The 19,988-nt window shown below is 38.3% G+C and overlaps 1 protein-coding gene across 2 annotated transcripts; it reads left to right on the top strand.

Annotated features, from left to right (window-relative positions):
• Nucleotides 1-395: 395 nt before the first annotated feature.
• GAPT (GRB2 binding adaptor protein, transmembrane) lies at nucleotides 396-8,531 on the top strand. Of its 2 annotated transcripts, XM_074385742.1 has the most exons (3): nucleotides 396-509; nucleotides 2,888-2,952; nucleotides 3,516-8,531. In XM_074385742.1, exon 3 carries the CDS (start codon nucleotides 3,816-3,818, stop codon nucleotides 4,287-4,289), a length of 474 nt encoding a protein of 157 aa, XP_074241843.1. In that variant the 5' UTR covers nucleotides 396-509; nucleotides 2,888-2,952; nucleotides 3,516-3,815; the 3' UTR covers nucleotides 4,290-8,531. The 2 variants fall into 2 exon arrangements, with proteins under 2 accessions (XP_074241843.1, XP_074241845.1); XM_074385744.1 differs by lacking the exons at nucleotides 396-509; nucleotides 2,888-2,952 and adding an exon at nucleotides 2,959-3,108.
• Nucleotides 8,532-19,988: the final 11,457 nt, after the last annotated feature.

Raw genomic sequence — 19,988 nt, 5'->3', positions numbered from 1 at the left:
GAATTTGATCCATATGGCTATAACTTGGGAGCATTTGTACATAATATTAATACTTGAAGAGAGGACTGGTCTAGGAAAATGAGTTAACAATAATAATGAAAAACTCAAGACCTATGTGTTACCACATTTAAAATATTTTTTTTAAAAGAATTAAAATACAAGTGAAATGACTTTTATTAATATTAAAGTAGGAACTGCAAATATGGCCCAAGTAAATACGTAGGCTTTACATATTATTTTCTGACACAGTTAAAAAATTATTGCTTGATAAAGATGAAGGGCCAGACTTCCTTATTCAAAAATTCAGGCCATTTATCTTAATTCTGCTACATCTGACACGAACTTCCTCTAGAGCCAGGAAACTTTGCAAGTATTAAATAACCTGAAAGAAGGAGAGAAAGAAGGAAGTAAGAGACCAAAGTGACAAAAGAGGAACAAGTTCTAAGCCAATGCAGGTTTTAAACATAGCCAAAAGAACAAAAGAGAGAGCTTGACACACCAATCTAGAGGTAAGAACCTGATTTAAGGTATTTGGGTAATGAAAAACTGTAAGAAACAAGTTTGAATTTAATTAATCAATGATTTTTATCTTAGCACAGTTTTTAAGAAAAATGTCTTAGGTAGTCATAAGGGGGAAACGCAATTTACAAACTGAGAGTGACATTAATGCTCCTTTACAATATGATTATGTTTTGCTGTTACCTTGTTTCCCAACAGAACGGCATTTTCTGACATGAAAATTCCTGAAGTTTCTTAACAAATTTCAATTTTAAGAAAAATGGTAAATTATTAGTAATGCTGTTGGAACTGCTTTCCAAAATGAAAACAGAGTCTTCTTTCAAACTGGGCAAAGTGAACATTATTTAGGTGTTAAACTACATTTGAAGGGTTATTGTTTAAAATATGTTTTTTATTATAGCAGGTCTTTGTTTATGTCTCACAGGATTTTTTTCCTATAATGTTATTTTGAAGAAAAGGACGCATTTCTTTTTCTGTAAAAAGTCTTCTTGTCTTTATCTCAGTAAATATCTCTTAGACAAACAATTTTAATATTTTGGATGTGCCAGAATGTCTACTCTACACAGAATAACATAGATGGTAAAAACATCTTAGGCCGGGCACGGTGGCTCACGCCTGTAATCCCAGCACTTTGGGAGGCCAAGGTCGGTGGATCACGAGGTCAAGAAATCGAGACCATCCTGGTCAACATGGTGAAACCCCGTCTCTACTAAAAATACAAAAAATTAGCTGGGCATGGTGGCACACGCCTGTAACCCCAGCTACTCGGGAGGCTGAGGCAGGAGAATTGCCTGAACCCAGGAGGCGGAGGTTGCAGTGAGCCGAGATCGCACCATTGCACTCCAGCCTGGGTAACAAGAGCGAAACTCCGTCTCAAAAAAAAAAAAAAAAAAAAATCTTTTCTTCTTAAAAGTTAAGAAGGCGATTTATTGCCTTATTCTCAGCTGTGGAGGGAACAATGGTTAGCCTTCCTCAACCCTCACCCCCACTTCTGTTGCAGCCCTAGTATCTTTCCAAAAGTTGATTAACTTCAATCAATATTTAAAGTATATTTTGTAAATTTATTTCAAGTATTCTAACAAATCATTTTTTAAATCAGTAACCATATATACCATAAAATATCTTGCAGGTAATTGGCGCTCATCTGTTTCAGACAGAAAATGAGATCTTAATGATTAAAATCATTTGGCTAAATTTTTGCTCTTGAACATAAGCATGGCTGGCCTCATACAAGAGGGACCCTATGGATTGCAAGCCTTATGTGGCCGACCATACAGTTCTCAACCTCAATAGCACTCCCCAAAATTCCAAGAAGATTAAAAAGTTTCTACACCTGGGGTGGTTGTCCCTATGTTTTTATCAAAAAATTTTTTATAAATTACTGCACATCTTATTTAATTTTGTTACACAAAATGTCAAATTAAATATTTGCTTATTAATATATTCTAACCTTGGAAAAAATTATTAAAGTTCATTACCATTAAACTTTTCATGAATACTCACTGAAAGCAGAGCACCACTTTGTGAATGTCTATTTTTCTTCTTCATTTTTCTATTATTGTCCTATAAGGAGATTACTTCATTCACTAATAAACATTAAATAGATTGGTCATTCTGTGTCTAATGCTAGTGTTGGTATTACAAAGGTAAATAATACATGATTTACAACCTTCAAGAACCTCTGAGCTAATCAATCTATACAAATTTAGTGACTGATGCACTTATTAGCACACTACAGATATTTGGATAAATTATATTTGGGGGAACTTTTTTACTTGAATCCTCGTTCAGTCACATTTTAGTTGTAAGGAAGTTACTTAACTTCTTGAACTCTCTCTTCTTATCTATACAATGATGATCTGAAGAGTACCTTGTACATATAGCAGCTATAGGATTAAATGAGATAATCCCTGTAAGTGTTTAAAAGCTGAAGCTCTTAACTAAATATTATTGAGGATGACATTCCATAGATGATGATGATCATCCCACAAACACTATTGAATTCATTTCTGTATCTAGACTGAAAATATACAGTAACAATGTTTTGTTGCTAAAACCACAATGGAACATGCAGCCCAGTTGAACACCTCCCCCTGCTTTTTTCCTTGCCATTTTAAAGCATCAACAGAAAACAATGTAAAATCTTGGATGAAAGTTATTTTCTGAAAGCTATGAGAAAATCTGTAATATGAAGGCTTTTGAAAATATATTTTTTTACTTTAAAGTGCTCTTTTCATGTTTTAAGTATAAACTACACCCTTGAGTTTTAAACCATCGTGTTAAGCAATTAGATGCTGAAATCTGGAGTCATTTTTAAATGCGTTCTTTCATTCAATAAATATTAATTGGATGCATTTTTCTGTGCCAGGTATTGTGCTGTACTCTAGGAATATACAGATGAAATGACCCGAATCCTGCCGACCATTTAACCAAGTAAGAAGGCATACAATTCTCTCTCATTTAGGTTATCATACTATAATAGAGAATGGACTCATTAATGTAGGATTACAGAGGAAGCAATGGTCACAAAAAGGATATGGCCTCTGCCTGTGACAAAGGACAGGCAGGGATTCACAGAAGAGGTGACAGGTAATGAAGTTGATTGCATGTGTCTGCACTTGTCCCATTCCTTCTAAATGTGCTCAGAACATTATCTTTCACCTGAAAATTGTTATCCTAATTGTCAAAAACTATGTGGATATCTAAGTGATAAAACCACTCAGGCTCGGTCAGCAACAGGATTCTTCTAACTTTGTCCTTTCAACACAACAGGTAGGGTATTCTATATGGAAAGTAGAAACTCGCTATATGCTGGGGTTCAATGCATTGGTGAAAATCAGTAATTTTTTTATGTTACATAGTAAGCATGCAATTAACATATTTTTTATTTATAGCAGGTTTCTGTAAGGCAGATCATTCAACCTTCTTTTTCTTGAGTTTTCTACTCTGCTGTCATCTTCCACTCATTTCTCCTTCATTTTGTGATTCATTAACAGAAAAGGAAGTGGAATGGAATAAAATCCTCCCGATACAGTACAATTACACATTAATGGCTGTAATGTGAAGAGCATCACACACGAAGAGAGCTGTCTTCCAAAAATAAGAATATACACTATTTCCTCTAATCACATCAGGGCTTTACCAGATAATGTTCTTTCAGATCTGAAAAGGAAATGCCTAAAAGAGCTTCCAAGCTCATTTTTCAATAATATAGGCTACAAGTAATTACATTGGTCTGTACCTGTGAATTTGTTAAGGTTAACACCAAACCACTAAACAGCACTGTTTGTACAGAAATGTTGAAAAGCTGTGGAAATAATTTAGCAGCCATTTCTGTAGGAATTATGCTCCTTTTACTCTTAGTGGTTTGTGGAATCGGGTGTGTTTGGGGCTGTAAACACCATGTTGCCACACGATTTACCTTGCCGAGGTTTTTGCAAAGGAGAAGCAGCAGGAGAAAAGTCTGTACTAAAACGTTCTTGGGCCGCCGCATCATTGGCTTAAGGCATAAAATCTCAGTTGAAACCCAAGACCACAGATCTGCTGTCAGGGGAAATAACATACACAACAACTATGAAAATGTGGAAGCAGGTCCTCCCAAAGTTAAAGGAGAAACCGATAAGGAACTATATGAAAACGCACAGCAGTCTAATTTCAAGGAGCATATCTATGGAAATGAGACATCTTCTGACTATTATAACTTCCAGAAGCCTCTTCCTTCTGAAGTTCCTCAAGATGAAGACATATACATTCTTCCAGATTCATATTAGCTTTTCAAAATATTGACTTTTGTTATTGGATGATAAATATTCACTTTAATTTTTCAACAGCAAAGGAATGGAATCAAACTAAATGTTTATCAACAGTAGACTGGATAAAGAAAATGTGGTACACATACACCATGGAATATTATGCAGCCGTAAAAAAGAACAAGATCATACCCTTTGCAGAAACATGTCTTTAGCAAACTAACACAGGAACAGAAAATCAAATACCAATTATTCTCACTTAGAAATGGGAGCTAAATAATAAGAATACATGGAAAGAAAGAAAGGAACAACAGACACTGGGGCCTACTTGAAGGAGGATGATGGGAGGAGGGAGAGGTTCAGGAAAAAAACAGAAACTATTGGTACTATGCTTAGTACCCGGGTGATAAAATAATCTTTACACCAGACCCCCAAGTCACACGTGTTCCTATATAACAAACCTGCACGTGTACCCCAAACATAAAATTAAAATATTAAAAATAATTCACTGTGGTTTTTATTCTACTGATGCCATTATTAATCAAGTTCTGATAAGGAAGTGGTCTCTGCTCTATCTCCACCCTTCTGAATCCTATGCGTATCACTGTGGATTAATTCTAGATATCTTCTTCCTCCTCACCCCAGATTAAATATGTATTATATGATATTGATTCTTCCTTCTAAACATTGCCTATTATCTCTTTCCTTTATTTCTACCATGATCTTTATCTAGTTTCAGAATTATTGTCACAGGCTCCTAACTGGTCTTCCTGCTTCTAGTTTCTACCGACTCCATCAATGACCCACGGTATTGCCAGGTTTATCTTCAGAAAATATTCCCAGCAGCCTCATCATTTCTTTTGCTTAAAATGTTTTAATGCCCCCTCTTTGCAAGAGACATAAGACCCATGATTTGAACTCCAAAATGTATGGTTTTCCACAGCTGATTCCAATTCACTTTTCCAATGACTTCTCCTACTATCTCTCATTTCTTTGCTTTCATCAGAATCATCTCAAAACCTGCCAAACTTACCCTTCCTCCACAGCTCTGCTTTTCTCCCTTCTCTCAAGCCTGCTTCAGATCATAAGCTTTCCACATGTCTCCTGAACCACTCCAAACCCGCGTTTACCTTTTTATTTTCTGATATAAGTTTTGATGCCTCTTCAATTATTAGAACATTTAAACATGAATGTTGCCACGGCATTTTATTATATATGTTTATACGAAGATGTCTTAAATTCCTACCTAAATAAAAAGGAACTGCTTCATGTGATGTTCTAGCAATTTTTAATACAAATGCGTAGAACATCACATAAGGCATTAAAAGCCTCATGTTCCACTGACAAGAATTGAATTGTACATTTTGCTAAGCAGTTTTGAGAAAAAAAAATCTAATAAATTCATCTATTATTCATCCATACAAGGAATATTTGTTGAGTGTCTTCTGTCCACTTGTTAGTGTGCTGTGTACATGGGGGACGTGGGTTGGTGGAGGAGTTATAATAATAAAAAGAGAGACATGGATTCTGAACACATGTGGCCTAACAGGAAAGAAAAGATAATAAACAAATGAATGCAATACTGGTCATAAAGCTATGAACAGCGCATCTCTAAATCCCCTCTTTTATTTGCTCCTCTGAATTGCCTGGTCTCGGCCTCTGCAAACATTTCTTATGCCAGGTGGATTCATTGGAGTCTCTACCGATAGGGCGCACTAAACAAGTCCGAAAGGCAATAGGAAGCAACAGGGACTTGCTCCTGCCAGTTCCCGCTGTTGCCCCTGCAGGAATGATTGTCATGAGTTTTATTACAGCATCACTGGTGGTTTGCTGCCTTCTAGTTTCTTCTGTCACTCCCAGGACCCGCTTCCCTGCAACCTGTCAGAAGTGCCAGCACCAGCCAGGTGGCACCCTCCCTTAGACTCTGACAGCCAGAACCCGCCTGAAGTAGTGCAGGAGACAAGTGGCATCCTCAGAGTTCTGCGTCCCAGCCCGGCAGGGCTCCTCTTGTGAGGGCTGCTAACCCTCAACCAAGACTGCTGCAGTTACTGTCTCTGTGGTACCTGTGTGCCGTCTGTGTTTTCTCATCCTGCCAATGCCTGTTTAGCCAGTTATCTCTATTAAATTCTCTCTCTCTGATACGGTTTCTATATCCCTAAGTAGACTCTGAATGAGACATATCAAAATAATAATAGGTGCTTTATAAAACATTCTTTCTGTTTTTGAAAGCAATGGGGTTGAGTAGGAAAGAGTATTGTAGTTTTCATAGACTGGTCAAAGGAGGCCTCACTAGAGACCCACTTAAGACTTGAAGACAGAAGGAGGCTATAATAAATGTCATGGGCTAAAGGCAAGAATGGGACCCACAAATAAAAAGAAGCTAGGGCATAAGAGAATTTATGGTCCTCTGGTACCTTAGACAGCCGTTGCGATGGAGCTTCTGAGGAAGGGTTGAAGTGATACCTGCTGGGTTGGTGAAGGAAGGAATAGGAGACCATGAGCTTCTCATAAGTCTTAGTATGTGGCTTTGACTCTTTTGTAGGTGCAATGGGAATCAGTAAAGTGTTTTAAGCACAGAAGTGATGACATTAGCATGTTTTAAAAGATTTACTGGGTTGAGAAGTGACTGGAAAGAGGCAAAAATGGAAGTGGGTAGGACAGCTCAGCAGCTTCTGCATTTAGGTTAGATAGAGTGGCTGCAGTGCAGAGCAACACATGGACAGTGCTGCCCGTCCTTCAAGGAGAGGGCGCAGGACTTACTGACGGACTCCGTGTGTGCTTGGTCAGGGAAGGGTAAGACTGAGAGTGTGGGAAAGGAAAGAGTCTAAACAGGGATAATTGCTAGGTACTTTTCAGAGATGAGGGACGACTTAAAGAAGAAATAGGTTTGGAGGCCACATCGGCTAGGAATGAGTTGGGCTGCTAATGACAGAAATCCATACTCCAGAGCAGGCATCCCCAAACTACGGCCCGCGGGCCGCATGCGGTCCCCTGAGGCTATTTATCCGGTCCCCCGCCGCACTGCAGGAAGGGGCACCTCTTTCATTGGTGGTCAGTGAGAGGAGCACAGTATGTGGCGGCCCTCCAACGGTCTGAGGGACCGTGAACTGGCCCCCTGTGTAAAAAGTTTGGGGACACCTGCTCCAGAGGCTTGAACAATGATAGCTCCACTGATTTCACCTGACAAGGAAGCTACAGTCGGGCATTTGATGGCTAAGATTAGCTCAATGATGCCATAGAGAAAGACCCAGGCTCTTTCTCTATTTTCTCTCTGCCACCCTTGGTGTTTCAACTTTTATCTGCATATCTATTGCCTATTGCCACCATATGGCTGCTGAATCTTTAAGCCTTCTATTCGTGCTTCAGCCATGAAGAAGAAATGAGGAGAAAGAGCAGCACCAGGAGATACCTATTTATCTCATTGCTCAGAATTGTGTGACACAGACACCACCAGGTGCAGGAGTGCATGGGCAATTGAATTTTACCTGAGTACCCTCATAGAGGAGGCAGAAGAAGGAAAGGGGATTTGAAAATTGAATGTGACTCAGTCAATCTCTAATTTTTGCCACAGGGGCAAAACTCAGTTTTGAACATGTTTGTTTTGACATTTCCTGAAATATGTCCTGAGACCGAATCTAGTTTGCCATTTTATGTGCACATTTGGATTTTGGAGGAGAGGCCCTAGCTGGAGGTGTAAATCTAATAGTCATGAGCATTTAGGTGATATTTACAGGAATAAGAATGGATGCCATCTCCTGGGAAGAGACCAGAGGGAGTGCAGAGTAGGGAATCAAGAAAGGAAGAAGGGGAAAAAGCTAGAAGTTTTCTAGGACTTACAATCTTTTGGGGATAAATTATGGAGGAGACTCTGGTAAAAGTGGCTGAGAAAGAGTGACCAGTGAGGAGATCTCTATATGGCATCATTGAGCTGACATTAGCCATCAGAAGCCTAACTGCAGGCTCCTTTGTAGGTGAAATGGACTATCAGTGTCATTGACAGCTCAACTCATTCCTAATACAGCCTCCAAACCTCTTTCTTCTGTAAGTCTTTCTCATCTCTGTAAAGTGCTTTGCAATTATCCCGTAGACTCTTTTCTTTCCCATACGCCCAGTCTTACCCCTTCCCTACCACACACACAACTGAGTTCATCAGTAAGTCCTGTGCTGTTTCCCCGAATGTGTTTATCTATACAATAGCCACTGCGGTCTAATGTAAATGTAAAAGCTTAAATGTAAAAAAGGAAATTCCTAAGATCTCTAAGAATGGTGGTTTATATTGTAAAATATATGACATATTGACATTTGTCCATTATAATTGATTCTCCAAAGTGTCAAAGATGAAATTTCAATAGATTAAGTTTAAAGATTGAACTGGTTTTATTAGCAATTCAGAAATCTGGCAGCATCCCATTTAAAGATTTAAACAGATACCCCATTGGGCATGGCAGACAGTCAATTTTTATAAGACAACTTAAGCAAGGACAATAAAATAGTATAATATACAAAGAAGATTGGTTAACATCTGGTCACTTTAGGTTACTTTCTTTGTAATCATTAAGGCACAGGAGACTTCCTTATCATGCAGGCTAAAACCGGTCTGTTTGGGGATTTGGCTATTATCTCTCTCCTGATTTATTAGAAGGTCAAATAAAGGATTTGCAGATAAACAGCAAGTTTCAGTTTGGTGGCATGGAACTTTGGCCTGAGTGACTCCATTTGGATTTGGGCTGTTGGAATCCAGTGCAGAAGCTCAGTCCAAATCAATGGACTCCCACAAATTTTATTTAACAAGAGATGTCGTGAATGTTTGACCTTTGTTTATTCTCTTTGATCAGAAAAAGATAGTAAAAGAAGTATTTAGTCAATGATTCTTTACCTAATTCTTACCTTGACTTCCTTTTTAAATTAATTGTAAGTTCTTTATCAATTGCTGAGAATAAAGAAGAACATCATTCAAATTTCTCTTTTTACTACACATACCCTCTGTTCTTCATCCCCTCTCCTATCCTCTCTTCTCTCCCTCCCTCTCTCATTTCTCCTTCCCTCATCAATATGCCTCCTCCTCCTCTTTCTTTTCTTCTTTCTTACTGTATCTTTCTCTGCCCTATAAATTCCCCTTATCTGCATTCTTTATTATAGCATTTCTTTGCCTTTTCAAAATCTCAAAAGCAAAAATTGTTCACAAGAGGTAAAATTAATCAAATCTGTCTGCATCAGTCGAAAGCAGCAGTTGGTGTTTGGGTTATATCATTTTGAAAAGGAACCACATGCACACAATTTAAAAGGAAGGATGTTGGGGGTGGGGGAAAGGAGACAGTAGTGTTGAATATACTGAGATGATTTTGTTACATGCACACACGTAGGTGTGTTCACATTCCATGACTTGCAGCCACTCCAAGACTGGCCAGCATCCAGCAACAATGAGCACCTGATGTCTTGACCTCAGGCTCAGCCTCCAACTTGAAACATTTTGCTGCAATTTGCCTTACACTTCGCTTCTTACCCTATTATTGATCTCCACAGTAATTGGACCCCTGATAAGCCCATTAAAAGCCTTGCTTTACAACCTCCCAGTTACTGCTTTGATAAAGGCCTGTGGGGAGACTGGAATATTGAGCTCCAAGGAGGAGAGCTAAAAGAAATCAAAAAGGAGAGGTGATGCCTGTATCCACAATGTTATGGACTGGATGCTTGTGTTCTCTGAAATGCATGCATTGAAGCAGTACTTCCCAATGTGATGGTATTTGGAGGTGGGGTTTGGGAGGAATTAATAATTAGGTTTAGATGAGGTCATGAGGGTAGGACCCTCATGATGGAATTAGTGCTTTTATGAGAGAACAGAGTTCTCTCTCTCTCTCTCTCTCCCCCTCTCTCTTTGTCTCCCTCCCTCCCTCAGCCCCTCCCTCCACACCCCCCTCACTCTGACTTCCCACACCATGTGAGGACACAACAAGAAAGCAGCCATCTGCAAGCCAGGAAGTGGGTACTTACCAAGAAACAAATCAGTCAACACCTTGACCTTGGACTTCTCAGACTCCGGAACTCTAATAAATAAATGTCTATGGTTTGAAGCACCCAGTCTGTGGTCTTTTGTTATAGCAACCTAAGCAGACATATGATAAACTGCTATTCTAAGCCATAACTTTTTCTTAAATTCAGAGAGTGACAAGTCCAATATTTACTTTTCAGTGCTTACCTTATATGATCACTTTCCAGCAGTGTACACTTGCTCCTTCTTTTTCCCCACTTAACATCTTTTGAAGTTTCCTTTTCTCTTGTACAACCTTCAGTCGCACAAGAGTGGTTCTTCATGAGCTTTCCTTGGTTCCCAACTCCTTTTCCTATCACTCTTTCCCTCAGTGATCAAAACATTTATACTTGAACTCTTCTGCTCCAATATCTTTTTGAAGCATTTAATCATATACTCAGCATCTACTACCCATTTCTATCTGATGTCCTGCAGACATCTGAAATCCAACACGGGTATTTGTTTATTCTCTTTGACCAGAAAGGATAGTAAAGGAAGTATTTAGTCAACTAACTGATTGGGGTCAAGATCGGAGTGTCACTCAGAAATAGTGATGGAACCCTGATGGAATAGAAGACTCAGAGATAAAGGAAGGATATCATTGAATGGATCACTTGATAATAATTTTAAAAACCTAACCATTCAAAATGTTCAAGTGTCGAAGACATCAACCTCAAAATATCATGGTATCAGCGTGCCAAGTGTGGTAGTCTCCCTTACTTATGGGGAAAACGTTTCTGCACTTTCAGTGGATGCCCAATCTACACTAAATTTTTTCTATATGTTCGCATCTATGATAAAGTTTAATTTATAAACTAGGTCCAGTAAGAAATTAACAATAATAATAACACAGAACAATTATGACAATACACTGTTCAAAACTTCATGAGTAGGAATTCATTTTTACCATCAACCTTAGCTAACTCAGCATACAATTATTTTTTCTTTCCTTAGGTCAAGAACTTTTATCTTTCACTAAAAAATAAGCACTTTACAGCTTCTCTTTGCCGTATCTGAGTTGCCAACATCACTCCTCTTGTGTATTATGTGATTTTAAATTAAAGTAAGGGTGAATCAAACAGCAACACTGTAAAACTGTGATGGTTGATCTGATAACCAAGCCTATCACTCAGTGACAAAGGGGCAGGGAGCATCTACAGCATGGAGATGCTGGACAGAGGGATGATTCACATTCCAGGCAGGACAAAGTGAGATGAGGCAAGATTTCATCACGCAATGTAGCACAGCACACAACTGAGAACTTATTAAAGTGTTTATTTGAAATTTTCTACTTGATACATGTGGACCATTGTTGACCTGATAACTGAAACCTAGGAACGTGAAACCACAGGTGAGAGGGGACTGCCATCCTGAGCAGCAGTTTCTTCAATATCAATACCTGGCTCAAACAGTGTGTCACTGTGATTCCCAGTCCCTGAAGCCAGGTGATGCTACATTTGGAAAACAGTGTGTCTTTCCTGTCCCCTGGCTTCTGAGTGAGGAGCTCTAAAATGCACCACTGTGTATGTAGTAGCAAGAAGGGGTCCAGGAACAGCTAGGCAGCAGGCTACAGGAGTTGTATGACCACTACAGGTGCATGGCTCAGTAATGCCATGAAAAAAAGTGTTGCATTTATTGAATGCAACACTTTCATTTACTGCTTCTTTTTAAATCTTCTTAGGATAGTTACATTAAACAGAATCTAAAAATTGATGTTAAATGGAATGTGGAATGCAAAAAAAAAAAAACAAACAAGAATTTTAGAATTTTTTCACTTTGAGTGACTGTGAATATCCCAGGTATCAGTCGAAAGATAGGCAGACTGCAAATATATCTTGAATGAAAAGCACATTCTAGTGGATATCTGTAGGGGGATGCAAAAGAGGTTGCAGAATATCAAGATTATGAGATTTACAGCATACCGCTTAGATGATCTAGCAGGAAAAAGTACTTTCAGTCATGTAACAAATATTTATCAAATGCCCATGCCTGTGAGGGAACCGGGAATTTAACAGTAGGGTTATTGGGTGAAGAGTGGAGAAACAGACACTGCCCAATACTCAGTTCTCTCTATTTTGTTAAAATAGATATTGGTTTGAATAATATAGTATTCTTAGTATGATTTTTAAGTCTATAATTTACTTACACATTACATATATTTTATAAAGATCCTAACCCAGTATAGCATACCCTTACTCTGCCAGAGTAGTGAACCTAATTAACCATGTTTGATTTCTGAATAAATTGACGGTTCACAAGCTACAAAAGAGGTCTGATATTTACAGAGGCTACTGAAGTACAATAATGGTGTGATAGGGAAGCATATGGTATAACAAAAGACCAAAGCCAGGGTGTAGGAAAGCTTTCCTGTGGACGATGACACCTAAACTGACATCTGAAGGGCAAGTAGGAAATTGGCAAAGGCTGAAGGAATGGTGTTCCAAAAAGAGACGACAACATACGAGGGTCCAGAGCACAGGGCTTGTTCAAGAATCTGAAAGAGGCCGGGCGCGGTGGCTCATGCCTGTAATCCCAGCACTTTGGGAGGCCGAGGCGGGTGGATCACGAGGTCAAGAGATCGAGACCATTCTGGTCAACATGGTGAAACCCCATCTCTACTAAAAATACAAAAATTAGCTGGGCATGGTGGCATGCGCCTGTAATCCCAGCTACTCGGGAGGCTGAGGCAGGAGAATTGCTTGAACCCAGGAGGTGGAGGTTGCAGTGAGCCAAGATCGCGCCATTGCACTCCAGTCTGGTGCCTGGCGACAGAGCAAGACTCTGTCTCAAAAAAAAAAAAAAAAAAAAAAAAAAAAAAAAAAAAAAAAAAGAACCTGCAAGAAAGTAAACATTTGAGCATCATATGTAAAAAAGTAAGAGTGAGGAATTTGGACTTTATCCTAGTAATCCTGACATTCATGATATCAGAATATGGTCTGAGAAGGCAGAAATGCTGCTGATTTTTCCAACACACACACACATACACACACATACAGCATTGCAAGCAAAGAATTCCTGACATTCATGATATCAGAATATGGTCTGAGAAGGCAGAAATGCTGCTGATTTTTCCAACACACACACACACACACACACACACACACACACACACACACACATACAGCATTGCAAGCAAAGAATTCCTGAGTTGCAAGAGAATATGGGAAGCAACATTTTGAAGTTGAGGACATAAGACTTGATTTCAAGCACATGTAATGAGTTATAAGATAAATAGTGCTCTCCAGAGGTGTGTTTTTTTGTTTTTTGTTTTTGTTTAAAAAAAAAAACCTCTGCAGCTTTTAATTTAAATTCAGCTCCTGTAGTTTTGCATTTTAAGATTCTCCCAATAGAGAAGGGAATTAAGCAAATGAGAGAGGCTCAAACAAAAGGAAGCACAGAAGATGGTAAATTGCCAAATGCAATCAAGGCTAGTGAAGGTGTGACTGCAGCTATTGACCCACATCGCTGCCATGGAAACCAAAGCTCGGTGGTCCTGGAGTGTTTTCCCTTTGTAAGGACAGATTGGCTTTGGAGAATAGTTAAGACTCTGCAAATTATGGATGTTGGATCATCCATTGCCACATGTATTCTAAATTCTTGTTAGTGACAAAGACAAAGGCTACCTGGGTCTGAGGTGAACTCCCCAGCAGCCAAAAGGCTGTCAAAGGCATAAGACGAAGACTCAGTAAAGGACAGAGTTTACCCGTTGCCTCAGGCTCACCTCCCCAGCTCCACCCTAGACTAAACTGACTGGACTGATATATTAAGTATAAATGACAGCCAGCATTTAAGAAGAGGAATACAATGAACTAGGTTTGCTCTATTAACAAATAATTTTTAAAATGTCATATTAGGAGATACGAAACTCTTTAAAAAAAACACAAGTTTATGTTTGGTGTTTTTCTTCCTAGGTATTTCCAAGAAGACTATAGTCTAAAACGCCTAGCATTGGAGTGTCCTCTGTGCACCAAGCACTATATTTAGGCTTTATGTGAATTATCTTTCTTAGTTTACCAACAACTCCATCTCATAGATAGTGTTAATATTCACATTTTACAAGGGAGATGATTTGAACTTAAATAAGTTAAAACTGGACCAAAGATCTTAGAGTGAATAAAAAATAGAGGCAATATTTCAACCCAGTCATTCTGATGGGATTGACTTACTGAAGTTATTTTTTATACTATTATTAGTTGATATTAACTTTTGTCTTAGTATCATGGAATTTCAATTCCATGATGACTATCTAGAAAATACCTTGGAACTCATCTAGACTGACTTCCTAATTTTGAAAATGATAACAATGTGTGCCATAAAATTTATGTGACTTTCCTAAGTTACACACTGAATTAATGACTAACACAGATCAGAATTCAGGGTTCCTGGAAAAAGGAATGCTGTTACACTATTGGTGGAAATGCAAATTAGTTCAACCTCTATGGGACACAGTATGGAACTAAATATAGAACTACCATTTGAACCAGCAATCTTACTACTGAGTAATTACTCAAAAAGAAGAAGAATTCAGGGCTCCTGGCTCCAAGGTAATTTTCAGTACATTTGCTGCCATTCCGTTGACTGTGAAAACACGAAGTATTTCTGTTTTGTTTTATTTGTTTGTTGTTTTTAAACTCAAGTCTTCCTCACAGCATCCCTTTGAATCTCCTTTCTTAGGACCTTTGTTTTTTATCCACTCTATTTTAGCTGGACATTTTCTTCTCTGCACCTAGAAATGATGCTGACTTTTCCAAATGTTAAGTAAGGATAGTCCTAGGAGAGCAGAGTATACAGATTTCTTAGTGCATGTGGCTCTTGTGTTGCTGGAGCTATGTAATGAAGGCAATCAATCAGGAGTGGAGTGGTGTACAGCATGTCCTCTTCTGGTCATTATTTCTTAAAATGTACTCCTTTGTCATCTTGTCTCATCTGGCAGTATTTGTCTAGACTATATACACTTTAAAGTCAATTATCTGATAAGAGAAAAACATAACCAACAGAAGAGGAACATTCCTGGTAAGAAGACGGAGGAGTGCCAGTATGTTTATAACAACTGCATTGCAATAAGAGCGCTGAAGAGCATGTTTGAATGAACGGTTAGTGACAAAAGTAAATATCCTCTCAAGCTGGCATGAAGAAGGTCTGAAAGCTACCTTCAGTCTCTTTGTTCCAGACAAAACTCAAGGAGAATATTGTGACATATCCAGGTGAGTCTCCCTTTAAAATGAAATGATGAAAATGCAATAGCAAAGCAATAATTTCTGTTTAATTTACTAGAACAGCCAATTAAAGCTGAGAGCAAAAGTTTGAGGGGTGACAGGAAAAGTGAACGGGAGGGTGAAAATTTAGAAAAAGACAAGTGAATAGATGTGCAAATAAAGAAGCTTTGATGGGGTCATATAATCTCTTTGGTGGTAATCGAAGAGGGAAAATTTTGTCAAAAATTAATAACTCAGACATCTACATGGGCTAGGCAGGGGACATATAGTTATGAATGAGGCCTGCCAAAAGGCAGTGGTACAAAGAATCTCGCATGCTGCGCAGGTGAAACAGCTGCCCTAGTTGTATTATCTTTTCAGATATTGTGCAAGCCAAACAATAATCAAATGAATATGTACCTTAGCTCTAACCAAGATGTACTTAATTGTTTCTTTCATTCCTAATGCATCATGCAGGTCTGTAGAAAGAGTAAATATGGGCTGGGCAAGGTGCCTCATGCCTATAATCTCAGTGCTTTGGGAGGCAAAGGAGGGAGGATTCTTTGAGACCAGGAGTTTGAGGTCAGCCTGTGCAACACAGAGAGACGTCCTTTCTACAAAAACAAACAAATTAGCTGGGCACCATGGCTCATGCTTGTAACCTCAGTACTTTGGGATGCCAAGGCAGGAGAGTCACTTGAGGCCAAGAGTTCCAGACCAATCTGGGCCACATAGAGACAGCCCATCTCTATAAAATTAAAAACTTAGCCAAACATGATGAAGCATGTCACCAGTCCTAGCTACTTGGGAGGCTGAGATGGGAGGATTGCCTGAGCCCAAGAGTTTAAGGCTGCTGTGAGCAGTGATCATGCCACTGCACTCCGGTTTAGATGCCCCACCCCAGTCTCTTAGAAAAAAAAAAAAAAAAGCAAGAAGGAAAACACAAAAAGGTGAATACCGTTTTAATTTAACCTTCTAGTAAAAGTCACTTGTAGTGAAACATTTTATAGTTCAAAGATACAGTGTTAAAGGAAACCAGAGGGGAAGTGAGGTTCATTTAAGAACGATTTTCATTTCCTCTCTTAATTAGCTGCATTGCTTAATACAGCAATACCTTCTTCCACATATATTGAAAAAGAAAGCTTTGAGACTTGATTTAGAATGCATCTTCTTGGTTGCACTTAGTGGAAAAAAATGAAAACCATAATAAAGATTGTATATTTTCAACACATATATGGAGGTCTCACTCTTGTTTCCTTTTCAAAGTCTAGATTAAATCCCAGCTCATTTATGAAGGTTTTGGCAAAACAGCAGTACAAATAACCTATTCCTTTTCTGATTTCTTTTTTTAATCTATCTATCCACTTTTTCCATGCATCTAGCCATCCGCTCACCTAACAAATATTTACTGAGGAACTATTTGCTGTTACACATTGTGATGGGGACTGAAGGCTCAAAGGTAAATAAGAACAGATCATGCCAACAGCCTAGATAAAATATATGTTTAAAAAATCACACAAATAAATACATAATTAGAAGCATAAGTAAATGCTATGAAGAAAAGAGACCTGGTGGTATGAATGCTTTTAATAGAAAAATTTAAACTTTACTTATTCAAGCCCTCACGGCAGGCTATTTAAACTGGATTACTAATGTATTAATTATATAAGCAGAATCTACCTAGAAAGAAGACAAGAATTAGTGACTGCTTGCTACAGTAGAGGCCCATTGTTATAGGACATAATCATCTGTGTTGGCTTGTTTATTTAAAAGAAAGGGCAAAATCTCAAATTGCTTTGAAGAGTTTATAAACTGCTACTAATAACAATTTGAAAGAAACCAAAAATAATGGTTAAGAAAATTTCATAGAGACTGATTTTTTTTAAAAGGTCTGGTGTGAAGTTAAATATGTCGAGGCAATGTACAGAGTGGAAAAAATAAATGAATCACATATAGCAAATATAGCAGAGCTATATTTGAATCACACTTCTGATGGATATTAGCTATACAGCCTTGCAAAAGTTATTTATCCTCTCTGAACTCTCTGAATCCACAGCTGAGAAATGGTAAAAGTAAGAACCTTGCCAGAGTACAGTAAAAATTGAATGAGATAATGTATGAAAATGCCCTAAACATTAATGTGATTCATAACCGAGATGCATGTAAAACATTTATTTCCTATATTACTTGACCTATTTTTGGACTTTTCACCACTAACGACTACCTTTTATGATTTTATTCTTCAAAGATTTTTTGCTTTCAAACATTTTGCTTAATAAAATTGTAAGAAACATGCTCATTTGTTCAAATCCAAATAATGGACTTAGAGGCATGAAGAACAGTGAAAGTGAGACTTTTAATAACCGTCTTGCAAGATCGGGTGTCTGGAAGACATGCACATCCAGTCAGTCACAGCAGATAATTTATCTCCGAGCACACAAGTCCCTTTCCTGGTCCCTCACTGGTCGAGTACTATGGGGTTACAATCTTCCTGGCTGTCGCCTAAGTTTCATTATCCCCCTTATAAGGTTATAAGGTTATACCCCGTCCCCTTCTCTGTTTCAGTTTTGATTTCCCAATCACAAAACTTTCTTCCCTTTTATGGGCTGACTCCTCCTCTACATTCTGTTCACTTACTGTGACCTTCTAGGAGCATGAGCCATGCGGTTTGTTAAATTTACAGACTGGCTACCAGTACTTAGATTTATCATGCCTTGAAAATAGACCATTTAAAATGTTTTCTCACAAGTTGAACTTCAATATATAATGTTTTTCAAAAATTTTTACAATTATGTAATTTTAACAATAACCAGAGCTTATCAACATGATTACATTGACTTTAGACATTTTCACATTGAAAACAGAGAGAACTGCTTTTACTACTTCCATTAAAAAAATTCAAAATAACTACTCATGTTAACAGTCCCCTCAAAACAGATCTTGTCCAAATTCCTTTCCAGGAAAAAAAAAATCCAGGGCAAGAATGCTGATGCAAGAACCAAGTTAAGGGACATTGGGCTGGAGATCGATGAGATAGGTGCTCCTCCAATAGCACTGAGGACCTCAGCTGGGTTCCAGTGCACAGTAGAGATCAGCTAAATCCTAGTTTCAAGGGAAAATTATATGCATTTGAACTCAAAGCCGTATTCTTGGTTGTTTCTGAGGTTTCTGTAGATTCTACTCTTAGGTCATTGACTCAAATGTTTAGCCTGATTCCATTATAACAGTAAACTCTCACCTTCTGAAAATTGTCACATATTATTTCATGAGTTCCAACACAATGTCAAAAATATCCGCAGTTAGGTCGATAAGTCTACTCAAAAGTCATCAGCTTTTTGTGTGCCTTGCTGTCCCTCCTTGGCTATATTATGTGAGCTTCTCTTCTTGGAGCATTACTGAGTGCCTTGATAATTTCTCTTGATGGATATAGAAGTAATAAGCAAAGAGAAAATAACCTTAAAAATTGTATTTGCCAACCCAGAGAATGGGATAAAATATTTGCAAACTATGCGTCCGACATTAGACTAGTATACAGAATCTGCAAGGAACTCAAATCAAGAAAAAAAACAAATAATCCCTTCAAAACCTGGACAAGGACATGAATAAATACTTCTGAAAAGAAGATATACAAATCGCCAACAAACATTAAAAATGTTCAACATCACTAATCATCAGGTAAGTGCAAATCAAAACCACAGTGAGATATCATCATATTTCTGCAAGAATGGCTATTATTAAAAAGTCAAAAAACAAGAAATGTTGGCATGGGTGCAGAAAAAGGGGAACACTTCTATGCTGCTGGTGGGAATGTAAATTAGTCCAAACTCTAGGGAAAACAGTATAAAGATTTTTTTTTTTTTTTTTTTTTTTTTTTGAGATGGAGTTTCGCTGTCATTACCCAGGCTGGAGTGCAATGGCGCGATCTTGGCTCACCGCAATCTCCGCCTCCTGGGTTCAGGCAATTCTCCTGCCTCAGCCTCCTGAGTAACTGGGATTACAGGCACATGTCACCATGCCCAGCTAAGTTTTTGTATTTTTAGTAGAGACAGAGTTTCACCATGTTGACCAGGATGGTCTCGATCTCTTGACCTCGTGATCCATCTGCCTCGTCCTCCCAAAGTGCTGGGATTACAGGCGTGAGCCACCGCGCCGGCAGAGATTCTTTAAAGAACTAAAAGTAGATCTACCATTTGATCCATCAATCCCACTCTAGTTATCTACTCAGAGGAAAATAAGCCATATGAAAAAGATGCTTGCACATGTGTGTTTGTAGCAGCATAATTCACAATTGCAGAGATGTGGAACAAACCTAAGTGAATTGACTACTGAGTGAAAAAAGAAAATGTGGTAACTATACACCAGAATGCTGCTCAGCCATAAGAAGGAACCAAATGATGTCTTTTGCAGAAACTTGGATGGAGCTGGAGGCCATTATTTTAAGTGAAGTGACACAGGAGTAAAAAACAAAACCTGTATGTTCTCACTCATAACTGGGAG

This window comes from Saimiri boliviensis, chromosome 1 (assembly GCF_048565385.1).
Source record: "Saimiri boliviensis isolate mSaiBol1 chromosome 1, mSaiBol1.pri, whole genome shotgun sequence".
Taxonomy (NCBI): domain Eukaryota; kingdom Metazoa; phylum Chordata; class Mammalia; order Primates; family Cebidae; genus Saimiri; species Saimiri boliviensis.
This window is presented reverse-complemented; position numbering and strand designations above follow the sequence as displayed.